Source organism: Rhodamnia argentea, chromosome 3 (genome assembly GCF_020921035.1).
Source record: "Rhodamnia argentea isolate NSW1041297 chromosome 3, ASM2092103v1, whole genome shotgun sequence".
Lineage (NCBI taxonomy): Eukaryota > Viridiplantae > Streptophyta > Magnoliopsida > Myrtales > Myrtaceae > Rhodamnia > Rhodamnia argentea.
Window position 1 is genome coordinate 5,178,169 of NC_063152.1, and position 26,624 is coordinate 5,204,792.

The 26,624-nt window shown below is 39.1% G+C and overlaps 1 protein-coding gene and 1 long non-coding RNA gene across 2 annotated transcripts in view; both read left to right on the plus strand.

Annotated features, from left to right (window-relative positions):
- The window catches only part of LOC125314460, a 28,257-nt gene extending 6,118 nt beyond the window's left edge, over nucleotides 1-22,139 (plus strand). Inside the window, exons 2-3 of the long non-coding RNA XR_007197944.1 lie at nucleotides 13,119-13,134; nucleotides 22,127-22,139. This is a non-coding gene — a long non-coding RNA (uncharacterized LOC125314460). The remainder of the gene's footprint in view (nucleotides 1-13,118; nucleotides 13,135-22,126) is intronic.
- LOC115730489 (peroxidase 27-like) lies at nucleotides 17,362-19,191 on the plus strand. The gene is made up of 4 exons (XM_048276787.1): nucleotides 17,362-17,625; nucleotides 17,957-18,142; nucleotides 18,335-18,500; nucleotides 18,686-19,191. Exons 1-4 carry the CDS (start codon nucleotides 17,401-17,403, stop codon nucleotides 19,090-19,092), a joined length of 984 nt encoding a protein of 327 aa, XP_048132744.1. The 5' UTR covers nucleotides 17,362-17,400; the 3' UTR covers nucleotides 19,093-19,191.
- Nucleotides 22,140-26,624: the final 4,485 nt, after the last annotated feature.

Here is a 26,624-nt window from a genome sequence, read left to right on the forward strand (position 1 = left end):
AATCACCAGCAATGTCCACCTAGTCGACCTTTAGCGAAGCTCACCCTTGCCCGCCCTTGGTGAGGCTGGCCTTGCCAAAAACAAAGAGAAAGGAAAGAAAAAGATAGAAAGAAATAAATTCAAATTTCAAAAGAATATTAAGATATTATTAAAAATTATCCAGGTTAGCGTCGGTCACTCCACGTTAGTGATTTCCGGCCAACATTGGCAAGATGGATTGAATTGGAACAAATGCAAAAAGTTCAGAACTCAATTGATAAAATAAAACTTATATGTTTAGGACTTTTTTTTGTAATTTTCCTGGGTAATGCCTATATAATTGAACATCTCTAGATAGAAAATTCAGTTGCTTGACTAACCTAATTAACATTGTTTTTTTTTTTTTTTCTCTTTAACCTAATTAACAACTTGACTTCTATATCCACTTTTCTACCCTACGCAGATTATCTGCAAATCCACTTTCCACACAAGCAAATACCATACATTACAATACCAATCGGCTGGCGGCCACAAAGGAATTTCCGGTTAGGCCTACCTGTGGCGGTGATTTTTTCTTTTATCTCTTATTTGATTCTTCCGTTCGCCGTGTACCGGAGCGAGTGGAAGTCCAGGCTCATATACATGAGGCCACCATGGTTGTGGAAGAACATGGTGAATGTTTGCATAGAAGAATTTGAATCAATGCGTGGGTCGTTGACCACGAAATTCTTATCTAGATCCAATCCACCATGGGTCGGTGATCTCCGCCGTTGGATTTTGTACGGCTTCATATACACCCGATGGACAGCGCAATCGTGCCCACGCACTTCTTTTATGATGCGTAACATAAAATAATATCGTTTTGGTATTAATTTTAATTGAATACCAACGCATCTTCAGCCAGCAGCTAGTCTGGAGCCCCCCTGTACCTAAAGCAGATGAGATTCCACAATTTGACTAATTAGGGTTTCAAGGAGCAAATGCACGTGTATGGGTTTAGAACGTATAGAACAAGTTCCATCACATATGTATTGAGCAAATGCACGTGTATTTCATTGTAGGGAAATTCTAATCATGCCGCTTGAATGAAGTCAAATATATATAAGATGAAAGGGCCAAAGCACAATGGCATTATGATACACTAACTATACAGCATACAAGAGCCATCGGTGCACCTAATCCAATCCAGACAAGCAAAAATAAGCTCCAACTTAAGGTGATCTAACAACCACACGAGCCAAATCGGCAGAAACCCTACAGTCATCAACAACCTAAAGCGATATGAATCGAAATGAGATGCCCGATTCTTGATGAGAGAGAGGCGAACTTCGATGAGGATCGAAATCAGAGAGTGGCGATAGGAGAGCCGAGCTTCAAAGAGGAGCAAAAGTAGAGAGAAGCGGCCTAAGGCGAGCTTCAAAAGAGGAGTGCGAGATGAAAGGTGAGCGTGCGAAGAAGAGATCTACGGTTTCTTTATTCAAAAAGGATTGGAGTTGGAATTTTAATAAATTATGAGGGCAACAATGGAAAAACAAAATTTTTCATTAATTCTCCTACCAGCATGCCGATAATATTGGAAAGCCCAAGGTAGCTTTGGGCTTTCAACATTTTAAAGGCCAACTTTCTCTTAGGGCTGTTTGTTTTGCGGAAAATAACTTCCAAGAAAATGTTTTCCAAATTTTTCTATGTTTACTTTGCAAAAAATAAGCTAGTCTAGGAAAACATTTTGCACCCAAGGAAGAAAACCTCTTCAAAAGTGGAAAAAACGTTTTCATCTTTTTGAGAAGAGAAAAAAAAATTCTTCGTCTTTCCTTTCTCTTCTCTTCCACACTTCTTTTCTTTATAATTATTTTTGTACTTTCTTTTCATTTTCTATTTATTGTTAAAAATTCAAAATTTTTTATTTTTATCTTTTATATTTTTTTATCTTTTCTAATTTTTAATTTTCTTCTTTTAAATTTTTTCAATTTTTTCAATTTTTTATTTTCTCCTTATTCCTCCTTCCTCCGCTCGTTGCTCCTTCCTCCTTCCTCTGCCGATCGCGAACCTCGGCCACCACCAGGATGCGGGCAGGCAAACTCAACAATCGGCTAGTCCTTGTGATCTCGGGCTCACCCGAAGCTAGTGAAATAGGGTATTGTTGTGCCATGCACAAATTATACCATGTGCCCCTCCCCTCTTAGGCATCTTCCACTCTCTGGAATTGGCATCATTCGATCTTCATCCATCCATGGCTGTTTTCGACCTCGGCTGAGTGCGAAGCTCGCCAATCCGGCCAACCTAAAGCTCATGGCTTGCCAGCCTCAGGCGAGCCCGACATCGGCGGGACTAGCCAAAACCATAATGAAAAAAAAAAGAAAAAGAAATCGAATTTAAAAATAAAAAAAATGAAAAGAAAAAACAGAAAAACAGAAAATTATTAAAAGGAGTCCATTGAGGAAAATTAAATCCTATTTTCCATACCAAACGATGGAAAATATTTTCCGGGTCTTTTTCATAGGTTAGCCAAATATTGGAAAACATTGTCATTTTCCTGAAAAATAACTTTTAGAAATTTTTTTTTTTCTGAAAACCTCTCATTTTCCGCGAAACAAATAGAATCGTGATTTTCGGAGTTGTTCCCGAATACTTATATTTTGTCCCCAAACCCCCTTGGGAAAGTCCTTCCCACACTAACTGTACATCATAATACAAGCTTTTCAAATGGCCGATGCATGTCCGAGGTTTTTCATTTTTTGGTCAAGGTTTAAATGCTAACTTTTCCAACCATTCATCCAAAATGAAAATAAAAGAAAGAAAAGGAATTAGCGCTTTTAAGTGGATGTCATACTAGCTTAACAAATTATTTCTGGGAAAATTTAAATTTGTTAAGTTAAATAGTGTAAGCATATACGTGGTAGAGTATACTTGCTTTGTAAATGATTAAAGCCCGTTGACTGAATGGTCAATTTTGATGGAAACTTTGTCTCTCTCGATCAAGGGTTGAAGGCCTCTTCTGATTTGAAGTGGGCATAGGTGTTTGGTTAGTGTGTACGTGTTATTTCATACAAGATGCGAGGGCATTTTGGTAAAGTTGAAATATTTTTGGTGGTGGTGGCCCCATTTTGGGCTTCTTTTTTAAGTTGTTGATTCGTCAATTTCATGACTTAACGAACCAATTCAATACGATAAAATTAATTACACAACAAATCAGATCTAGATCCCCAAAATCTTTTTTGATGCCAAAATAATAATAATAAAAATCGAAACAACCCATCCGACAATTTCGTGAGGATAAAAATGTCACAATTGTTATTAAAAAATTTGAACGTCTCCACCTATATATATACTGGCTCCTTTTGGCTCCTCAACATATTTGAAACTTGCTTTGGCGAATAATTTGAAAGGAATTTCAAAATAAAGCAAGGGATTATTCCTAAATATTGAAGATTTTTTTTTGGCAAAAGTTACAGTTGATTCATATCCACAAAATATATATATATATATATATATATATATAGAGTGAAAAATCGCAGTCCAACTACTACAGCTTCAATACAAAACAAACTGCAGATAATAAGATGACTGATTAGAACAAAGATAGGGCTCACAAACTCAAAAGACAAATCTATGACTTCTTTAAATCAAAACCGGTGGCTGATCACTAGATCCATCTTCGGTAATGAGCATACACATCTTCATCTGTTGCTACCACTTTCCTTTCGGAGGTGCCTACCTAGATTCACCGGCCATCCCATGTTGCATGGACTAAGCTAACATGTAATTTCTTAATGAAATTTAATACCTTTTTGAATTTGCTTATATTTGTTTTCGTTTTTTTTTTCTCCTTTCACTTTGGCTGCAAGGGTGATCGGTCATGAGTGAGGGCATGGAGGCCCTAGCCCGAATTTGGCAAGAGCGTGGGCGAGGGCTGCCATTAGGGGAGAGCAAAAGGCGCCGACCGAACCGGTCGGTTTGGTTTTGTTCTTAAGAACGTCCATCCAATTTCTGGTTACATAAACTTGGAACTAGAGATTTTCGATCTGGTTTCTAGTTCTAGCAATGGAACCGCTTACTCGGACCAAACCGATCATACTTTTACGACCTTTTATCTTATTTGTTAAAGATCTATGTAAAAAACAATAAAACTCTCATGATTGTAAAATGACAATGACTCAGTTCAAGGCTTTATTCAATATTGTTGAGAGCCAACTACACTTGATCTTATCCAAAAGATGGAGAATGATATGCCTAATTCCATCCCATCCCTCCCTTCTTAAATAGGCTACCTACTTGGTCGCCACTTCTAGCAACCTTGCCTCTTCTAGCAACCGATTTGAGACTGCAAAGCTCTCTATTGCTATCCACACTCACTCCCTCTTTCTTTCTAGCAACCGATGTGGGACTGCAAGCTCTCTATTGCTGTCCATGCTCACTCCCCGTATTTATCTCTATGACGCTTAATCAGAGCTTCGACATCCCCGGACGTCATCCGCACTAATTACGAGCTCTATTTTAATCTTATATTACGTATATATTAAAGGGCGCATGTGGAAGTTCAACAAAGTAAAAACAAACGGCGGCCAAACATCAAGGACAATTGCATGTAGAAAGAAATGGCAGGCACACCTAATATGGTACGGCCTTACTAGGACTAAAGTACACTACAAGTGCCAAGACTTATGTACAACGCTTGCTTTAATGTCAAAATTTTCAAAACGATCACGTAAGTGCAAACTTTTTTAAAAAGGATCACTTGAGTACCAACTTCGATTTGAGCTGATGTGGTTTGCCATAAATCTGACATGACCTATTTTTTATTAATATTTGAGCTAACGTGACTTGTTGGAGTTGGCACTAAAGTGAGTTTTTTTCAAAAAATTTGGTACTTAAGTGAGTTTTTTTTTCTTTGGACAAAAAAAAGTGATATTTTGTAAAGAATATTGGCACTTAAGTGATCGATTTCAAAGTTTTGGCATTGAAGTAATTGTTTTTTAAAAAAGTTGGCATTTAAGTGAACGTTTTGAAAGTTTTGACACTAAAGTGAGGGCCGTATACAAGTTTTGGCAGTTGCAATGTACTTAAGCCACCTTACTATGGTTTGCTAACTTGTTTAACATGCATTATATAGCATACATCAATCACACGGGATAAAATATCTGATTCTATAAATATAGCTACGGGTTAGTTACGTTATATTCTTTAAACAACACAAAACAAATATACTAGGAGGAATAAAAAAAAACTAAAGATCTACTCTCAAGTACTAACACTGACGGCATACTCTACCACCATTGCCATCTTCGAAGCTGCTGGTATCCGGATATCTAAAAAGAGGGTATCAAGCGAAGAATGATCCGAAGCTCAACAAATAAGACATCTAATCAATGACTAAAAGGTCAATTAATCATTTGGGTAGGCAAGAAACAATGAGTAATTGACACAATAATGCCATTGTTTCCCCCAATTGCTCCTACGGTCGAAGCACCACGAAACTCAATCCACAATTTGAACCATTTTAAGTCCAAACTAGACTGTTTAAACCTCAAATCCCGCCCACCCATAATCCAGATAAACACCATTAATCAGCAGAACCAGCAAACAAACTATGAAACATCATGAGCACCTCCCCAACATACACAGCCAAACACCCTCTCCCACCTATCTTCTATTCACTTCAAACTAACTATAATTAAGATGATCAAACCTCGTACTTGGGTTACCCAAGATCTAAAGGCACAACTAAAAGCAACCGATTGAACATGCGGTGTCAATTTTCCTTCCATGCAAGCCAAAAACCCATTAGACAAACCCATTTCCAAACTCGATGATTCACGCCACATCGAATGTTAATTGAGCTGTTTTTAAGTAAGGTTAAATGATTGCTTGCTTTAGGTTGCCACCAGAAGAAGACGGAGCTTGAATCTCCACAAAAAAAGCTTAAACCGCTCTTCCTAGCTCTAATTGTTGCACGGGTCCAAGGGAAAGAGAGAAGGCGACGGACGAGTTGATTGACGGCGTCGGTGGGGTTGAACAGATGAGGAGATGGCCATCATCGGGGTTGGGCATGGGTGAGAGAGATAGGGGTGAGAGGAGTGAGCTGAGAGATGAGAAAAATGAAAGAGTATGAGGGAAAGGGGATGTCCACGAAGGGGGAGGGGGAGGGAATGAGAGTGAGGAGAGAGAAAATGGCCTTACATAGTGACGGAGGGCTTAAGTTGGTTGAGGAGTTCTTGAAGCTTTCGGGACCAAGTTTCGCGGTGACCGATCCTGAGTTAGTCTAAAACCAATACCAACCGCTCATTGGTTTATCATTTTAGTATCCGGCATACCCGGATATAGCATTAGTCTCACATATCCCACCACTCCAACCATGATAAAACCCAAATAAAATTTCGCTAATTTAAGCCCAAACTAACTATTCCTCTTAATAATCGAATTGGTGGAAGTTTAGTTCTTCAACGTCTCACCCCTCCTCACCTGTAAAGTTCTCAAGCCAAACCCCGTCCCGAGAAACTCACATTGAATGGGCATGCAAAGAACATAAGAGGGTTTGCGAATAAAAGCCAAGCTATGTACTTGCAAAAAGCATACGTTTCTTGACCCTTTGGCTAAGACCGTATGTAGTAATTATTGAGCGTGAGCAATACTCACATAATTTTTACCCTATTTCTGAAGCAATACAATTTGTTTTTTGCATGTGTGAATGTGTTTCGCGTACATGCGATTGGTTCCATTGAACCGCCCAAGAACTGGATCGAATCGATTGACTAGTTTGGTTATATCCTCAATCCTAGAAATTGAGAACTCATCCTACTAGTCTAGTTCTCAATTGCTAGGTGGGACCGGATTAGACTAGGAACCGATCACCTCTACTCACCACCCTTGCTAGTAGCTAAGAGTGGTTTACTAACTGTTGACACCTAAATTTAACTTTCATTTATCACTTCATAAAAATGAGAATTAGTAATGGTTCTCACAAAAATAATTTTATCATGCATAGCACATTTATTTTACGTCGGTCAAAAGCATGTTATGGCATTTAGGGTCGGATGTCGGGTCAATTGAGCTTAATTTGATAGGCAGCTGAACCGGACTAGTTTGAAAATTTCGAATGAGGCCCGGAGGGGATGCCGAATTTTTTATCATAATTTCGGACTTAAAACAGCCCGTTTGAGCTCTTAAAATTGCAAAAAGGCCTAAATTAATTATCCATTTGATTAGTTAAGATCCAATTGGGTCCGGAATGACAAAATGAGCCCACAAAAGCCTAGGATTTTGGTCCAACTTGTGGGAGTCCTCATTTGGACAAAAATTCTAGCTATTTTTAATAAATAGGACTCCTCAAAAGTCAAAATTTTCAATCCGACGATCGATATCTAATAAGAGTTTTGAATCGAACGGTCGTCGGTAAACCCTACGCTTGCGTGCAACCCTTTGTTCTATAAATACACGGTTATGCCTAGGGTTTAGGGGGGTTCCACAGATTGAAATACTTTCAGAATTTTTCAGAGCGAAAGGGAGAACAAAGAAGTTCGAAAGTTTCCCCTACGGGTCGAGATTTTCCTCCTTTGATCGAATTCGTCACACCATCCTATCCGCCTCCTTGCTCCTCTCGTCGCTCAATCTTACCATCTCCCCTGTTGCTGCGTTTCAAGAACTTTTTACTGCGGTTTTCCCATCTATAGCTGCGGTTGTGAGCCTCGTTGCTGCGGTTATTACCCTATCACTGCGTTTTTGGTTCTATTACTGCAATTTTTACTCTATTGTTGCGGTTCTAGTACCTATAGCTGCGTTTTCTGCCCTACTATTGCTCTGTTGTTCAGTTTGGAGTTCGTTGCCACTTGGTGTTGGAGATTCCTGCAGCTTAAGGACGAATTTGCTGCTGTTATAGAGGCTGTTACCCTGCTTTTTGCGTCAAAAGACAGCCTTGCTTGAAAGTGATTTTCGGACAAATTCACAGCTTTTAAAGGTGTGGATTTTTTGGGCTCAATTTAAGGCAATCCTCTATACTTTCATGGGTTTGTTTTGATGATATTCTACGTTGAAAAACATGCTGTTTTGCCACTGTTCACTTGCTGTTTTATGCTGTTTATGTGCTGTTTTGTCTGCATCGATCTCGTTTTGCAAGTTCTATGATCACTAACCTTGCGGATATTTGTGGGAGCATGAAGGTAAGTATTTTACTTCTTTTGATTGCTGTTTTGTATGAATTCCATGCTGTTTTGCTTGCTGATTTTGGGGTTTAACACTGAATTTTCGGAAAAGAGTTCAAGGTGCAATTTTCACACATCAAAAACCCTAATTCTCATCAAAATTTTGGAAATTGGAATTATTGAATATATTTTCAGAATAAAAAAACCTTAAATCTAAATTAGGAAATTTATTTCCTAATAGGCAACATCTATGTTAAGTTGGATAAACTTGTCCGTTGCCGTTCGGATACGACCCTCCAATTTAATAAAGATGGGAATTTAGTTAATCTGATCTATCGCCGTTTAGATCCGATTTGCTATCTTCAAAACGCCGAATTTAGATTTATGAATATCCTTTTTTGAAAAAATGCAAGAGGATGCGGTTTGATTCGTTTCGACTTATCGGATTCTTGTCTTGAATTATCGATTGGATTGATATTTCGCAATTGATTGGGATCTTGTTTGATTTAAATTTCCCGATAAACTTTAAAAAAAAATCCTAAAAATTAGTGAGATATGGTTTCTTATAAACCATGTCTGATTAAATCTTTAGGAAGATAAGGTTTCCTAAAAACTTTATCTCATTAAGTTTATCTTGAAAATTTAGGTAAAGAGAATCAAATCAGAATATTCTTAATCCGGCCGAAAATTCAAAGAAAAGGAACGAAAATCAGTTCATTGTCATCTTTTGTGATTTCATGCATATCTCATCTTATTTACAAAAAAATTGCAAAAAAAAATCTTCATTGCATATCTGCATATTTTTTTTTTACATATCTCATGTTCCATGCATATCTATGTTTGCATTATTTCATTTACCTAGCCAAATTCACTTCATATATTTTCGAGTATCCCATCTTGCATTCTACATTTTCAAAATCACTTGCATATCTTTGAATCATCTTTAGTTTCGTGCATATTATATTGCCAAAATAAAAAAATCTGCTCACTTCATATCTTGCGTATCTTGCCGTATCTCATGTCATTCATGCATATTTTTGTATCATCTCGTATTAACATGTCATGTTTTTTGAATATCATTGCATCATTTACCATATTTTTCGAAATTTGCACATTCATACATCATATTTCTGAAAATCACATGTTCGCACAATTATATATCATAGCTTGCCATGTCATCATGTTGTGTTCTCTTTGCCACTACACCAAGTCATTCGCACGTCATGTAGAACCACGTCGGGATTCATTCATTTAGGCTAGCCACTTTAATCCACATGCTGAAGTCATATATTTTAAAATTTGCATACCATCTACATCAAGCGTACAATTTTTGCATCTCACATAGTCTTCGCATACGGTTCTTGCATGTTGAATCTAATTGATTGCGTATTCGCTCTTATGCCGCCTACGTTATCCATGTCATGCATAGTTAGAGCATATTGCCTTGCGTTTTACGTCATATACGGATTAATGCCATGTCATCTTGCATGCTTTAATTGATTAGTTAATTTTTGCATATAGGTTAGTCTTGCATGTCATGCATTGCATCCATTCTATATAAATGAAAACATAAAAACACCTCGTTCGAGCCTAAATTCAATCAAGCTTGAGTCGTCGATTTGGGACATCTCATGGAATTAAGGTACCGAAAGGGCATTAGCTTTAATTAGTTAATGTAACCAAATCCCCGAATCCTTAATCTCTGATTTGTAGGAATAAAATAGTTCTCCCGCTATTTTATTTAGGTATCTAACCAACCTACCAAAAATGGTTAGTGGCGACTCCAAATTTTAAATCATTCTAATTAATCAAAGTTGCAATTTGGTAGGGCTTGGGAGAGTCCGTATCGGGTTAGTCATTAAAATTAGCTCGATAATCCATTAACCTAAACATGATTTTTAGGTCGCAACACTAGCCCGGGCTGATGAGGGCTTATTGGCCCTCACCCAATGGGTGACGTGGGTCGTAGGTGAACCTTGTTGGCTAAAATGAAAGGAAAAAATAACAACAAATAAAAATAAAAAAAATTAGTTTTTTGAAATTGTAAAATACGTCCATGTCGGCGTCGGCCATGCTACGTATGATAGCCGAGGTCAACATCATCGCTTTTGGGCTAAAATTGGCATGATGGATTGAATTGGCATAAATGTAAATTGTTTAGTACTAAATTTGTCTAATTGAAATGTTTATGAGGAATTGGCACAAATGTAATAGGTTTAGAACTTTTTGGTACTTTTTCCAATGTTTTGCATCTAAGGTTTTTGGTTAGACTTTGCTAATTTGTTTTAAGTTTAGAAGCTGAATTGTAACACCCAATGATGCGGGAGCATCGAGCCTTGTCAATCGATTCAAGTTGAAGATGTCAATTATGTGGAAAAGTCATTGATTTAGTGGAGAAGTTATCAATTTCATGATAGTCGGTTGACTGTCTAGTTGTCGGTTTACAAGCTCATTGTCAACTCTAAGATTACTAATCGACTACCTAGCAACCGAAGATTGTTCATGATGATTTCCTTTGTTGATCTTTCAAAGTGTCTATTGGGCTGCCCAGGTTGATGAACGAATTTAGAGTCCAACTATAATTACTTATATTTGGTCAAATGTCTTTTGTCCTAATTTTGTGAGTCTTATGTGTGTTGTAAGTTTGAAGAGTCTAAATTCAAGTCTCTAGGTGTTTTAATGCATTTACTAGTTCATAGGTCTTTATTGTGTTTTCTAGTTCCTGGCAATTCCCGTGTCTTTAATGCTTAGTCTATTATCTATGTAATAATCTCTTTACAAAAAAGGCGAAATCTAATATGTAAGGAACTCGACTTGAATATCAAAGATATGTGAGATTTGTCTTTGTGTGAGCAAATATCTATCCCATTTTCTATCTCCTTGGAAGGTGGATTCTTCCTTGGCTGTGACCCAAAAAGCATTGTATCCTTAGATGATGATTTTTTGTAGGCCTTAGTAGTAAGTTTCTCCTACCCTTAAGTCTTGTATCCTTTGTGGTGGTTTGTCTATGCGTGAATAACTATTTATCTCAGGTTTTTGTAGCCTTGGAGGTAGATTCTTCCTTGGTGGTGAGCTTAAAAACAATGTATCCTCAGCTAATGGTTTTCTTGTAGGCCTTGGTGGTGAGCTTTTCCTGCTCCGAAGCCCTATATATTGGTGCGTGGTTCGTCCTATAAGCCTTGGTGGCTCGATCTTAATACTCGGGCTAATGGCATGTTATGTATGCCTTAGTTCTGATTGTAATCTATCCTACATTAGCATTCATCCTTCGTCACCCATCCCCTAATCTATCATACTTCCATCGACCTCATTCAAAACATCCATGTCACACTTGCACCAATTTGGTATTAGAGCTCAAGGTTGAACTCATTTTGAGTGATTCCTTCTGTAAACTACCTCGCATCCCATCTCATGCTTCCATTTGAAAAAAAGAAAAAGAAAAATGGACGATCGCTCAATGTGGATCAAACATTGAGTTTTCTACAGCTTGAGAAAGAGATCTATGAGACGTGGAGGTGTATGATTTAAGGAGACAAGTGCAGCAACTAAAGAAGCATTTGCAATGCCTCAAACTTCAAAAACATGATGTTTTGATTCATGATTCAGAAGAAGCTCTCTCTAATGAAGAGGATGTCAACCCCTTTGCCGGAACTCGAAGGCATACTTTATGTGAAGGAGGGCTTCCTTGACGTCAACATTAAAGGCCTCATAGAATTTAGCAAGATTCTTTTGTGAAGGTTGAAATTCCTAAATTCGAAGGAATAATGCAACCAAAAGGATTTATGAATTGGTTGCACGCTATGCAAAGAGACTTTGATTACAAAGAAATATCAAATGATCAAAAGGTGAAGCTAGTTGCCATCAAGTGTGGGGGTCTGCCCCTAATCTCTTGATCTAATATCACCCTAGGGACGAACTTGCCATTAAGCCGGTTAGGAAGGGCCGGCAGCGTTCCGGACTCTTGTGCTGCTAATGGACTCTCACAATAATTTGTTATAAATATAAATTAGGGCACATGCGAGAAACGCTGTAGAAGAAGGAAGGGCACCACATGCCTCATTTTCTCACAAGTGACACATGCCTCAATTTCTCCTACTCCGAGGCTCCATTTCAACAAGACACAGGCTGTGCACTTCCCGATTTCCATCAGGCTCCCACATGGCAATCGTCCGGACATAGGTGGGCATATAAACATCCTCGTCGGGACATAGGCCGACGAGATTCTCGGATTACAGTTTCAATTCACATGCAACTCCACCAATCAGAACTTATAAAACAACACAAACATTCTACACAGCTAGACCACACTCTTTCTCACATTAGGAAACAACTCATGCCTCAATTTTTTAGATGCAATATAACTTGACATTGTGACAGGACAATCTGACAATGCTTCGACACCATACTCCACACGCCCAATAAAGGACAAAGTCCAAAACTCAAAACCACACACTATACGCCCATCTCACAGGCATGGCCGAACCCTTATGGGTTAGGCGACTCAATTTCGAGCTCAATTAGCAAAAATTCACACAATCCATATACCAAAGCCTCACAGATGATAAATCAAGCAATGGATTGTCGAGTTGACCTCATTTCCTAGCTCTTACAAGATGAGCTTCAGTTTCAGAAACCCATTTCCAAAATATTGTATGGTGGTCGATCGAATGAGAAATCGGCAAGTAAACATAAGAGTTAGAAGCTTTACTTGCCTTAGGATCGAAACCTAGCGAAAGCAAAGCCAATCCATAGCTGAACAAAGCTCGGATCTTCCTTGGAAGTATGGGCCCAAGAGCTCTAGGAAGAAGAGGACGAGAGGCATCGAGGCTCGAGGGATAAGCAAGGGTTGTCAATAGTGAGCCAAGGTCATGATCGTCGTGGCCGTCGCCATTGAGAAGCTTGAACAAATGGCAAGAAGGCTCGGTGTGTGCATGGGTCTCTCTTGGGCAGAAATCATGAGAGAACGGGATGGGTCACACGAAGAGGGGGAAGGAAAAGAGTGAGGGAAGAGAGAGAGGGAGTCTTTATATAGGGGTCTTAAGTGGGTTTCGGTCATGGGTTCAATTCGTGTTCCAATCGCGCTCAATTTCCAAAACCAGCTCTCATTTCGTCATCCATAACTCGTAATATTATTCCACAACTCATAATCTCACATGACATAATATTAAGCCCCAAAATCACACTTCATTAACTTCATATAATTCCTCATTTACCACATAATCGCCACATAATTGTCATTACAACAGTCGATTTACTCACTAATTAAACAAGCAAAAAATTCAGGTCATCACATCAAGCTAAAAAAATATGCTTCTGTTTGGTGGGAGCACTTGAAAAAGCAAAGAGCTCATGAAGAAAGGAGCCATATCACAACTTGGTAGAAGAAGAAGAAATAATTGAAAAAGATGTTCTAACTGAAGAACTACTGGCAAGATGCCTTTATCAAGTTTCACAATTTCAAACAAAAAGCCATTTGTGGAAGAATATAGAACATAATGTGATAACCTCGGTTGTGATGTTTCTAAGCTAAAGGATCAAACTGTTGCCCACTACCTTGGTGGACTTCTATTAGAAATCGGTAATGTTATCCAACTACAACATTATTGGACTTACAATAATGTTTGTCAACTTGCACTAAAAATGAAATGACAACTTAAAGAAGCATGTGGTAGTAGCTCTCGGGAAAAGAATACTATTCTAAAGGTGAGAGTCCCTCTACTCTTACTACTAAGGCAACCGCTTCAAAGTCACTTCCTAAGAGTGATGGAGTATATAGTTCCAATTGCCATAATCAATTCAATTTTCGTAAGTGTTTCAAGTGCCAAGGGTGGGGATATATTTCCTTTACTTGTCCAAATCATAAGATATATTGCTTTCGAATGTCCAAATCATAAGATTGTTTCTCCATTAGAAATAGAGATTCAAGACAAGAAAATAAAAGCTCATGTAGCTCTAATGAAGGTTTGAAGGAGGGAGAAAAAGTTATCTATGTAGATCAAGGAGATGTTAAAAAGTAAAGAAAGAATATAAAGAACACTCAATTTAACGAGGTTTGGCAATGTGCCTACGTCCTCGGTCAAACACCACACCCTCTCTCTTTTTTCTTTTTCTTCTTTGTTATCTTATCAAATATGTACAGACTCATAAATATACAATCAAACGGACTTCTTCTACAAGTCAAGTCTCTACAAAATAGGAAAAAGAATTCTCTACAAATCAGGAGGAAAAATCAAATCTCCTACACAAAAGGGAATTACAGCTCACGCCAACAGGAGAGTCTCCAATCCCACATCGAATCTTGAATGCTACTCCTAGTAAAGAAGGCACATGGCTTTGCAACAATATTTTTCACACTAAATGTACTTCGCATGGGAAAGTATGTGATGTTATCATTAACGGGGTAATCTGTGAGAATGTAGTGGCTACAACAATGATGGATAAATTTGCACTTTAAGATGAAGAAACACCCACAACCTTATAAGGTTTCTTGGCTTCGCAAAGGGAAAAATGTAAGTATAGATAATAGATGTCTTGTTCAATTTTCTATTTAAAAAAATATAATGATGAAGTATGATGTGATGTTGTTCTCATGGATGCTTGCCATTTGCTTCTTGGAAGATCTTAACAATTTGATAGGAAAGCCATCCATGACTCACAATATTCAACCTGAGGAGGGAAACAATAGTAAGGAAAACATTTTCTTGACTGAAATAGGAGCTAAGAAAACCATTCACAAACAAAATATTAATTTTTCCATGCATGTGTTTAAAAGCAAAACAAGTGGGGAAAAGTACACTAGAAGTGCCATAACTTTTGTACGGCATTCACTTGAATGTTATAACTTTCAAAATCGTTAACTTGAGTGCCATGTTGACTTAGATGCCGGAAAAGCTGATGTGACACGTGCGGAAAAGTTACTGTAGCACGACGGAAAAGTTACTGTAGTACTCAAGTGAATGATTTTGCTTCGATGTATCACTCAAGTAAACGATTTTTGAAAGTTATGGCATTTAAGTGAACGTTTTGAAAGTTATGGCACTCAAGTGAACGCCGTACATAAGTTATGGCACTTTTAGTGTACTTTTCCCAACCAAGTGAGAAAGAGTTTCCTACACTCCGAAATGTATTCTTTAATGAAAAAGTTTGCAGAAGTGTTTTCAACATTGAAGAATGTCATAGGATTAGAGAAAATATATTATCTAATTGCAGAATTGTTTTGAGAAATTTGTTAGAGTAAAGTTCCTACGATAAGGATAATTGTGGCGAATTGGTTACTTTCGATCCTAGAGATGAACTAATTTGAAGACAAATCTTCAACAACCTAGGGAGACTAATGTGGGAGTATCGAGCCGATTGAAGTTGAGGATGTTGATTATGTGGAAAAGTTATCGATTCGGTGGATAAGTTGTCGGTTTCATGGTTGTCAATCAACTACCTAGCTATCGACTTACAAGTTCATCATTATTGACTATGAGACTACCAATCGACTACCTAGCAATTGGAGACTGGTTTGGACGAATTCCTTTGCCGATCAATTGGGCTACCTAGGCTAATGAACAAATTTAGAGTCTAAATTTAATTACTTTGCACTATTCAAATGTCTTTAGTCCCTGTTCTATGAGTTTTAAGACTGTTGTAGGTTTCAAGAGTCAAATTTCAAGTCTCCAGGTGTTTTAAGGCATTTACTAGTTCCTAGGTCTTTATTGTGCTTTCTAGTTCATATACCATTAACGTTGGGTAGCTCCCACGTATTTATGTTTGTCTATTTCCTATGAAATAGTCCCTCTATAAAAAGAGGCCAAATCTCAAATGTATGACAATCGATTTTGAATAATGGAAATACATGAGATTTGTCTCTGTGTGAGCAAATATCTATCCTTGGAAGGTGGATTCCTACATGGTGGTGAGCCAAGAAGCACCGTATCCTCGGTTGGTGGTGTTTTTGTAGGCCTTGGTTGTGAGCTTCTCCTATTCCGAAGTCCTGTATCATTAGCGGGTGGTTCGTCCTATGAGCTTTGGTGGTAAACTTTGTCAATCCCGAACTTGATCATCGGTTGTTAGCCTGTCTTGTATGCCTTGGTTCTGATTATAATACAACACGCGTTAGCATTCATCCATTGACGTCCATCTTCATACACTATAATCTATCAGTATTTCCATTGACATCAATCAAACAATAGTTCGCTTATCGCGCGCACACATCACCCAATTGATCTAAATCATAAGAAACCAAACTCGAAGGCCTTCTCGGGTTATTTAACTCTACTCATCACCAAACCGCACGCCTTAAGAAGAGTGATTGCGGGTTCGGGCCCCGCGGGAAGAAGCCTCCCGCTTCGGTAATCGGTTGCCCGACTGTGGGGAGGAGGAGAACTGTCCCGATCCAATGAGATCGATCGTGTGCTCTTAAATCGGTCTAAATATACTCGTCCGTCGGAGCCATAAAAGGTGATATCGTATCCCCAGTTATTCTAACATGCGCCAATGACGTACTTTGACCAAGTCAAATGATCCTTTTGGAACAATGAATAGATTCCCGTGCCCATTATATTAACACTTTGCTTGGTAAGCACGAACGACTTAAGGAACCTCTCTTCCCCATTCTCTCTCATTTGACTAAAGCCGCGCAATACCCTACAACCTTCACTAGGATATCCTCTGCCAAACGGTGGAATGTTACTTTCAGACCGAATTGGCCAAGTAACATGCCGAGCGTTTTGGACGACGTTACTGGCCACATTGATCGTACGATTACTGTTCGAATCACGCTAATATAATACTTGAGTTGAGCTACCACATGATCTGGCCACACCACGAGAGAGGTCAACTCTCCAATTTTAGACGAAGGAGCTCATCGTGGCTGCGTAATGGTTCATTGTTTATCAACTTATTCGGTGAGCCTTTTGTATCAAGCTAGATGGAAAGTTGGCAAAGACATATCATGCGAAATTATTCATGCTCTCATGTGTGCCTTTCATGAGTTTTCTTAAACATCGATTCGGTGGTGTAAATCCATCGTGCCCCTTAAAATAAACCGAAGTCAAAGGCTCAAAGCCGTGTTCCAATCAAGAAAGGACAAAGTCATGGCACGTCGGATCATAAGAAAATGCATATTGCAAATAACTAGAGTATGCTAAACTGTCATGCTAATGACAGCCCATAAATCAAGGCTCAACCAGTTGGTGTTAAGCATATATAAAAGGCAAAGCGTTTTGTTTGGGAAACATCCACAATTGAGACACTAAGATCAAGTGATAACAATCATCGTTCTTCTTGGCACAGAGCAATGGCTTGTCCGAAGCTCTTCTTGTCTTGTTTGTTGCTTCAGCTTGTGTTCTTGTTTCTTGTCCCTGAGGTCGCTCAGGGTCAGGGTCTCAAAGTAGGGTTTTACCAGAAGGCGTGCCCGAACGCAGAGGCGATCGTGAAGGAGGTCATCGGTCAAGTCATGTCTGTCGCTCCGAGTCTCTCTGGCCCTCTCTTGAGGTTGCATTTTCATGACTGTTTCGTTAGGGTAAGTGAGAGAGTGAGCTCACGTGCTTTCTCTTCCGGCCATGCGTGTGAAGTTCACCATTGGCTAATAATGTGACTATTTTCATGTAACTAATGTTCGGATTCTAAGAAGAAAAGTTATTGGTGAAAAAAGAGGGTGAGGATTTAGATCTTGGGCTTCCCTCAGGAGGGATAACAATATGATAAAATGGGAAATGCGTATTAGAACAAGTTACATACTAGTAAATGGTATTTGGCTCCTCAACATACTTGTCTAGATTCATCCTTGGTTACGAACTATTGTCTTCATGGACTCACAGCTGAATCATGTTATGTTCTGGGCTTTTCCACAGGGCTGTGAAGGTTCAGTACTATTGAACTCTCCGACCCATCAAGCCGAGAAGGACGCGCTGCCGAATCTCAGCCTTCGAGGTTTCGAAACGATTGATAGAGTCAAAACGGCATTGGAGAAGGCATGCCCGGGCATTGTCTCCTGTGCTGACATTTTGGCCCTTGTCGCTAGAGATGTCGTCGTAGCGGTGCGCATATGCATGCATCACCTCCTTTAATTTGTTCTTTGCAATTTGGATGTTCGTTGCATAAGTATGACGTTAGTAGAATTCTCGATTTTCACAAACAATCCATGCTATCTCATCGGCAAAAAAATGTTCTTTTTAATACGGAAAACATTTTAATATCATATTGGTTTTTTTTTTTTTTTGTCACTTTAGACCGGAGGACTTACCTATGATGTGGAAACCGGACGAAGAGATGGGAACGTTTCCAGTTTGGACGAGGCAGATCAAAATTTAGTACCACCTACGGCCAACATTACAACTCTGAAAGCAGGTTTTGCAAGGAGAGGCCTCAGTGTGAAGGACCTTGTCGTCCTATCTGGTAACACCTAATCTCCAATTATTGCTTCATATGCTGCTTTGACAATCATTTTGTGGAAATTGACATAAATTTATCAGGAAGAAACTGTAACTTGAGCCCGAGATTTATGAATGCAGGCAGCACTACAAGGAGAAAACGTAGTTTGTAAAGTTTGATCATGCTAACTCTGATTTCCTATTGGCTAGGTGGTCACACCATCGGAACTTCCCACTGCTCTTCCTTCACCTACCGCCTCTACAACTTTGCCGGAAATGGCAATGCGGATCCTACGCTCGACTCCAACTACATAGCCAGACTGAAGCTCAAGTGCAAGCAGAATGATCAAACCACCCTAGTTGAGATGGACCCGGGAAGCGTAAGGACGTTCGACGTCAAGTACTTCAATCTCATCCTGAAGAGAAGAGGCCTTTTCAATTCGGACTCCGCACTTCTCGATGACAGCCAAACCAAGGCGTACCTTGAGTTGCAGGTCAAGACCGGTGGATCCACCTTCTTCAAGGACTTTGGAGTGTCGATGGTGAAAATGGGTCGGATTGGCGTGCTCACCGGAACAGCTGGTGAAGTCCGGAAAGTTTGTTCAAAGATTAATTAATTGGGGATCGACGAGGAAGACACAGGATTGAGCATGAAATGATTAGACAATTGATTATTGTTGTTTCCTTTGTTCGTTGGTATATCATTTGTTCTTTGTTTTCTGTTCGTTGTATGTTAGGTTCCTCTCAGAGTTTGGACACAGCAAGTGTATGTTGATTTGGTTTTATTGCAGTTAAGGCTTAATGTGCTATACAAGATCATATCTAAACTACTTGCAGAACAAATAAGTTCCATGCTTCCTACAATCATCGATCTCAACCAAACTGCTTTCGTCACTAGGCAACATATCTCAGAGATTATCCTATTGTGCCAAGATCTATGACACAACTACCGTAAGCAAGGCCAAGGTAAACATGTGGCCATAATGATTGATCTCATGAAAGCTTACGACATGGTTAAATTGAATACAGTGATCGGGGTCCTTAATACCCTAAATACACCTCAGTACTTTGTTGATCTTGTAACTGAGTGCATCACTAATCCAAAGTTTTCAGTGAACTTTAATGGCGAATAGGTTGGCTATTTCAATAGCACAAATGGTTTGCATCAAGGTGATCCTCTTTCTCCATACCTCTTGGTCCTGTTTTTGGAAATTTTCAATGGAATTGTTATTGCGAAAGTTGCTGCATCTTCTTCAAATATCACTGGCACTGCAAAACACAAAGGATTACTCACTTTTGCTTCGTAGATGACTTGTTCTTATTTGCTCACAGAGATGTAGGCTCCGTCCTTTGCCTTGTAGATGCACTTGATGAATTTGCAGCTCTCATAAAACTACAGTTTAATCCTGACAAGTGCCAAATCTTTTTTTTGGGTTAAACGAGGATGAGAAGCTCCTTATACTGGACCACATGCCTTTTTCCACATGTACCCTCCTTATTAAATAATTGGGTGTTCCCTTTATTACTAGAAGATTCATTTACACAGACTGCAAGAATCTTACAGAGAAGATCTTTAAGAAAATTGAAAGTTAGGGCATGAAGCATATGAGTTATGCAAGGCGTCTACTGTTAATTAAATTGATCCTTATTTCTATTTGTACTTATTGAATGCAAATGTTCTTACTTCCAAAGCAAACGATATACGAGGTTGAGAAGAGGATTTGACATTTCTTATGGGCTGGTTCTACAGAAAATCATGGATCACACAAGGTTGCATGGAAACTAGTTTGCTCACTTAAAAGGGAAGGAGGATTAGGATTGCCAGATCTAAACTTATGGAACAAATTTTTGTTAGGCCTCACGCTGTGGAACCTTATCAATCACCCATTTTTAGGTCCTGACCTTAATCCTTACTCTGATACCAATCTTATGGGGACTCTAACATTAATCCATGCTCTAAATTGTGTTTTGTTTTAATCTGATATCAGTTATAATAGGGCTCATGCCCAAAAGAAAAACAATATAAGTGCATGCAAAGGAAAAAAAGGGAGGCACGATGCTCTAAAGGGATATGGCCGTATTAGTAGGGCTTCCTAACGTGTAGTAGTCAAGGAGAAAGACTATTCGACACATTTTATAAAATAGATCCTTTTTATATGTGATAATAGTTTAAATACATCGCTCTAAAACAAAACGAGATCAAACCATAGAAGGACGACCAAAATGAGACCAGCTCCCTCTAGTTATCACCGCTGATGTACTCTACCAATCCTGTCTAGCCATTACATGACCTCCGTCCAAAAGTAGCCGTCGTGTCACCTTGCGTCCAAAAGCCTACCTGTACACACGTCCAAGCTCCGACCTCATCTCGCCTACCGTGAACCGCCACTACTAGAAGGTACAAATGGGATCGGTCCCGTAAGTCTGTTATTATCATGTCTCTTAAAGACGGCAAAGAACCGATATGTAGCAAATCTGTTTGGCTCCATTGCAAGCTCCAAGGTCATCATCAGCCTCACAAAACTAGTAGCACAACCCCCCTGGCCCGGTAATATCCTCCACAACATACGAGAAGTCAAAGGGAGCACCGTAAATAAGGCTAGGGGTGGGGGGTGTAATCGGCATGGCTGTCTAACTGAGACAAAGCAACCACTAGCAGGAATGAGCTAGAGCTTAGCAAAAAAGCCTCTAATCAAAACTACTAAACTGTCTAATAATCGTTCAACTGAATTAGATCAATAAATAATTGAATCTACATTATACGCAATCTCTCCAATAAGCTCACAACGGAGAACCCTTGGCGGGAGAGTCAAAAGTCCTCTTTCACACGACCTCGAACTAGGCTAACCAACACGACTCAAGAAATCTGACCTATCAGACTACATACACTAACAGATGCAACCAAACTCACATTTGCACAACAACCTTGTATACCACTTTCAGCCGATATTACTAGGCTTCCTCGGCCCGCGTTCAAGCCATTCGATCCATCCACTAGGTGGATTGTCCCAGCTACAATCCACCCGCGGGACCACCTATCGACTGCGTTACTAAGAGAGCCAATCCGCACTTCGTGAACTTCTCACTTTTTCGTCCTAAGTCCACGGCCGAGATACCTATTTATACGGTGAGCTTCAATTCACGTTAAACCAACGTCCAATCGAACGATCCAACCATAAATCCTTGTTACCTAGGACTTGGGAAGGTTAGAACGAGCAACGGATCAAATCCACAAGGTCGTCTTCCCTCCCATGCAAGCCGAGAACTTCTTTGGCATACCCATTTCCTCGAGACTCAATTCGCACTAAACGAACTACTATTAAACCATCCAATAGCAAGGTTTAGATCTTAACTTGCTTTAGAATTTTCACCTTAAAAACACGGGAGTGGGAAGGACGAAGAATCAAGCTTGATCTCCTCCTACTCCTCGGGCATCGCAGTCCAAGCAGGAACTATGGCCAAGTAGCGAGCGATGGTGAGCTATGGCGGGTCGATGATGGGCTGAAGTGGGGCTGAGCTGAACATAGCTCATCGGTCTTGATCAATGGCATCGCCGGAGTTGGCTCGAGTGATTGTGAGTTCAGCGGAGTTCTCAAGGGAGAGGTGAGGGTGCTCGGGGGGAGGGGGGTGATCCACAAGAGAAATGGAGAGGAGAGAGAGTGAGTGGAGGACGGATGGGCGTTTACTGGCAATAGGACATTAGGAGTGTCAATATTTGTTCACGGTGCTCACTTTAGCACCAATATTTTTTTTTATCACTTAAATACCAATTTTATTGAAAAACGGTTATTTCGATGCCAACTCTGGTAGCTTTGCCGTAAATCTGACATGACATCTACGTGGCTCACCGGAGCTTCTAAGTCAGAAATAAATAAAAAAATCAAAAGTTAAAAAAATTAAAAAAAAACTAAAAAAAGTTAATAAAACTATATAATAAAAAAAAACTGTGTTATAGTGGCTAGGACTTGGAAGCCCTCATCGTCGCTGCCCACCATCAACGGCAATGACCGATGAGGGTGCGGGATGGCCGGCGGGAATTAAGGCAAGGCTGGACCTCGCAGAACAAGGCGAGGCTGTTTTGCGATGGCGAGGCCTCACTTGCCCCTCCGGTCGCCTGGCGACCCCCGTCGGCTAGCCATTGTAGGCAATGGTGGGCAACAACCGCGTTGAGGGCTTGGAAGCCCTCGCTAATACAACAGATCTCAATTCTCTATTTTTTTAATCTTTTTTTCAATTATTTAGCTAATTTTTTAAATTTAATGTAACCTTTTAAAAATACTTTAGCTTATTTTGTAAAAAGATATTACACATGGCATCCATGTGGATTTTTTTTTAAAATTGCCACATGGACACCATGTGGATAGACTTTTTTTAGGAAAATTTCACATAATATTAAAAAATTACTAAAAATGCCATGTGTATTGTTTTGCCAGAATTGTGAATTCCTTTGTGAGATGAAGCAATTATTTCGGAAGGATTGTGAGGTTAAACACCGTTTGAGTACATTAAGGCCTGGAAAACACCGAGAATGTTTCAGTGACTCGAGTATAATTGTAGTCTTTGTTCATCACTTGATCTATGGGAAAAGTGCACTAGAAGTGCCATAACTTGTGTATGGCGTTCACTTGAGTGCCATAATTTTCAAAACGTTCACTTAAGTGCCATAATTTTAAAAATCGTTCACTTGAGTGTTACGTCGGAGTAAAATCGTTCACTTGAGTGCTACAGTAACTTTTTCGGCATGCCACGTCAGCTTTCCGACATGTTACAGTAACTTTTCGGCGTGGTACCGCAACTTGTCCGGTGTGCCACGTCGCCTTTCCGGCTGTCACGTCATCTTTTCCGACGTCCACGTCAACATGGCACTCAAGTGAATGATTTTTGAAAGTTATAGTACTTAAGTAAATGTTTTGAAAGTTATGGCACTCAAGTGAACGCCGTACAAAAGTTATGATACTTCTAGTGTACTTTTCCCCTTGATCTATAGTGGAATCCCATGACGTTCTCCCCGTCAATAGGTCACATCGATCAAACTACATAAATCTAGTATCCGATTCATTTTTTGGCTTGTTTATTTTATTATTTGAAAGCTCATTTTCTGCTATAATTTGTATTAGAGCCAAGCTGAGTTGAAGCGAATCGTGGATAGAAAAAGGAAAAGTGTCAATAGATCTTATCGGAATGATTTTGATTTTTAGAAGATGGAGATTAAGGATTTCGGGAAAAGTACACTAAAAGTGACATAACTTGTGTACGGCGTTCACTTGAATGCCATAACTTTCAAAAATCGTTCACTTGAGTGCTACAGTAACTTTTCCAACGTGACACGTCGGCTTTCCGGCATGCTACGGTAACTTCCCTACTGCCACGTCGGCTTTTCCGATTGCCACGTCAACGTGGCACTCAAGTGAACAATTTTTGAAAGTTATGGCACTTAAGTAAAAGTTTTGAAAATTATGGCACTCAAGTAAACGTCATACAAAAGTTATGACACTTCTAGTATACTTTTCCCAAGAATTTCCTACATCAAAGGAATATGGACTTACCCCTATTTGGGTAGAAGCTAAGATTGGTGAAGGAATCTGATTGGGATATGCTAAATAAACAATCATTAGGTGTTGTTTGGATGACATTGGCTCGTAATATCCTGTTTAACAACGTGCAAGAGAAGACCACAAGGGGACTAATGAGTGCCTCATCGAATGTGTACAAGAGCCATCTGCGACCAATAGGGTCTATTGCATGCAACTTCAGTTTCATTTAAAGATGGGCGAAGAGGCATCGATTGTGAGCATACTAATGAATCCAATACGGTTGTTATTCAATTCAGTTTGGCTGAGACTGGCTTTGATGATGAGGTGCATGTTTTTTTCATTTATCCTCAATGATAGTTGGAATAATATTGTTACAATGTAATTCCTCTAGGTCAATAAGCTTGACGTTTGATAGGTTTGTAATCCGATTCTAAGTAAGGACATTCGTAGAGAAGAATATGGTAAACCTATGCCTGCTGCTTTAGTAGGTGAAGTTAGAGAAAGAACTAATCCACATGTTAGCAAAAGCAGTGTGAACCAAAACAGACGAAGTCTACCTAGGACTCTTGTGGTTTTGTTTGTTGAAATTGTCATAAGAGATGACATTTTAGAAGGGATTGCCTTAAGCTGAAAAACGAGAAGGGTAAGCAAACTGGAGTTTAATCTACAAATTATGTTGTTGCTGCAGCTAACAATGTTGTTTGTATCTTGTCTTGCCACTATCCGTTTCACACTACATCAAACAAGAATATGTCTACAGCTTATCAGTTTACCGAAAATAGTAGATTGCAGTTGGGCATTAAAGCTGAGTGCGATATTCTGGGTATTGTTAATGTCAATAGATGTTTGACTATTTAGTGAGGACATTGACTCGAGTGAGAAATGTTTCCGAATTGAAGAAAAGTTTGATTTCCTTGAGTTTCGTGGAGCTGGTTGTCAGTATAATGCAAAATACAGAGCTTGAAGGCCATTTAAGGTGCACTAGTGATAATAGGAGGAATCAAGTATAGTGGCTTGTATGAGTTTTAAGGGGAGCCAATGATGAATTTCTCCATGGAGACGTTTGAATGCATATGTTTGAAAGTTTGAATTGTGGCATATGCATTTGGGACACATTGCTAGAGAAGCCAAAAGGTTTTGTGTGACGTCCAGAACTGAAAAAAAAGTCGAAAATATTGACTTTTCAAGACCCTAGAGAATTGATTGCATATAGTGATTGGGCACAATACATCCTCAAATGGTGAAATTTCTAGCACAGCATATTATTACGATTTGAAGAAATTTTTTATGAACTCAATTGATCCTTCAAAAAAAAAAAAGTTCATGTTTTGGGGCTTCTGTATGGCTTGATATGCTTTTGTGATTTGCCAAGGAGAATTGATTATGTAATTATCTTTGGGTGGCTATAAGACTAATAGCCTACTTTGGGCTACAAAAAAATAAACGACAATTAACTAAACATTATTATGGGGTCCACTCTTTTAAGAAATTATGACTCATAACATGTTGTTTTTCTCATAACCACTTAAAGACTGTTATATTAGCACTTCCCAAACTATTATAGTAGCACAACCCGAGTTGGTTTTCCAACGGCTCATTTTGCCTAAAGTTTAAATCCCAGACGACACCGGCGTTGTTCAGTCTTAAATCTTTGCTGTTCTTCACAATCAGTCTTTCCATTTCGTGGGAAGAGCTCCAAGGAATTAGTTATATGTTGATACTCCAGAGGAAGATCTTCTCGGAGCTTTAGCTCCTGTGGAAGAACTCCTAGGGAAATTTTTTAATCCTATCAATTCGTTGGTACTCTAGAGTGAGATCTCCTTAGAAGCTTTGCCTCGTCAGAAGAAGGGAAAATTATCAAAAAAAAAAAATCCTAAACCAATTGGACTTTTCCAATTTAATACTAAACTTGTTAATTTTATTAATTGAGTTTTAAATTTCTTTTCACGTTTTGCCAATTGAGTCTATCCAGTCAATTCTAATAAAAAATCATTTATATGGATGTTGGCCTTTTCTATTTGATATGGCCGGTGCTAACGTGGACAGTTTTTAATAATATCTTAATATTATCTCGAATTTTTTTTTTTCTGTTTCCTTCTTTGCTTTTTTTTTCTTTTTTCCTTTTCCCTTTTTCCGTTCCGTCGGCTACCCTCGAGCCTCATTGATGGTCAGCAGAGAGCTCAATAGCTTTAGGCGAGGGACGCTTGGGCTTGGGCTGGCAAGGGTATCTCTTGCATGAGGCCAACAACCTCCGCCGGTCGTCAATGGGGCCAGGCGGTAGGAAAAAGGGGAAAAAAAGACAAAGGAAAAAGGAAAAAATAAAGAAGGAAAACATAAAAAAGGAAAAATTTAATGAGAAATTCAAAAAATATGAAAATATTATTAGTAGTTATCGGGGAAAAGTACATTAGAAGTGCCATAACTTTTGTACAACGTTTACTTGAGTGTCATAACTTTCAAAATGTGAACTTAAGTGCCATACTTTAAAATCATGTCACTAGCGTGCATGTTGACGTGGGCCCAAAATGACTAGAGATCGAAAACTAACGATTAGTCGAAGAGTACCATGAAAAGTTGCTGTAGTACTCAGTGAACGATTTTTGATGTGGGAACGA

Excerpts from the sequence above, each read along its gene's own strand:
- LOC115730489 (XM_048276787.1), top strand. The coding sequence starts at position 17,401 with ATGGCTTGTCCGAAGCTCTTCTTGTCTTGTTTGTTGCTTCAGCTTGTG. Across the intron at positions 18,143-18,334 it reads CTAGAGATGTCGTCGTAGCG|ACCGGAGGACTTACCTATGA; the intron begins GTGCGCATATGC and ends TTGTCACTTTAG. Across the intron at positions 18,501-18,685 it reads GGACCTTGTCGTCCTATCTG|GTGGTCACACCATCGGAACT; the intron begins GTAACACCTAAT and ends CCTATTGGCTAG.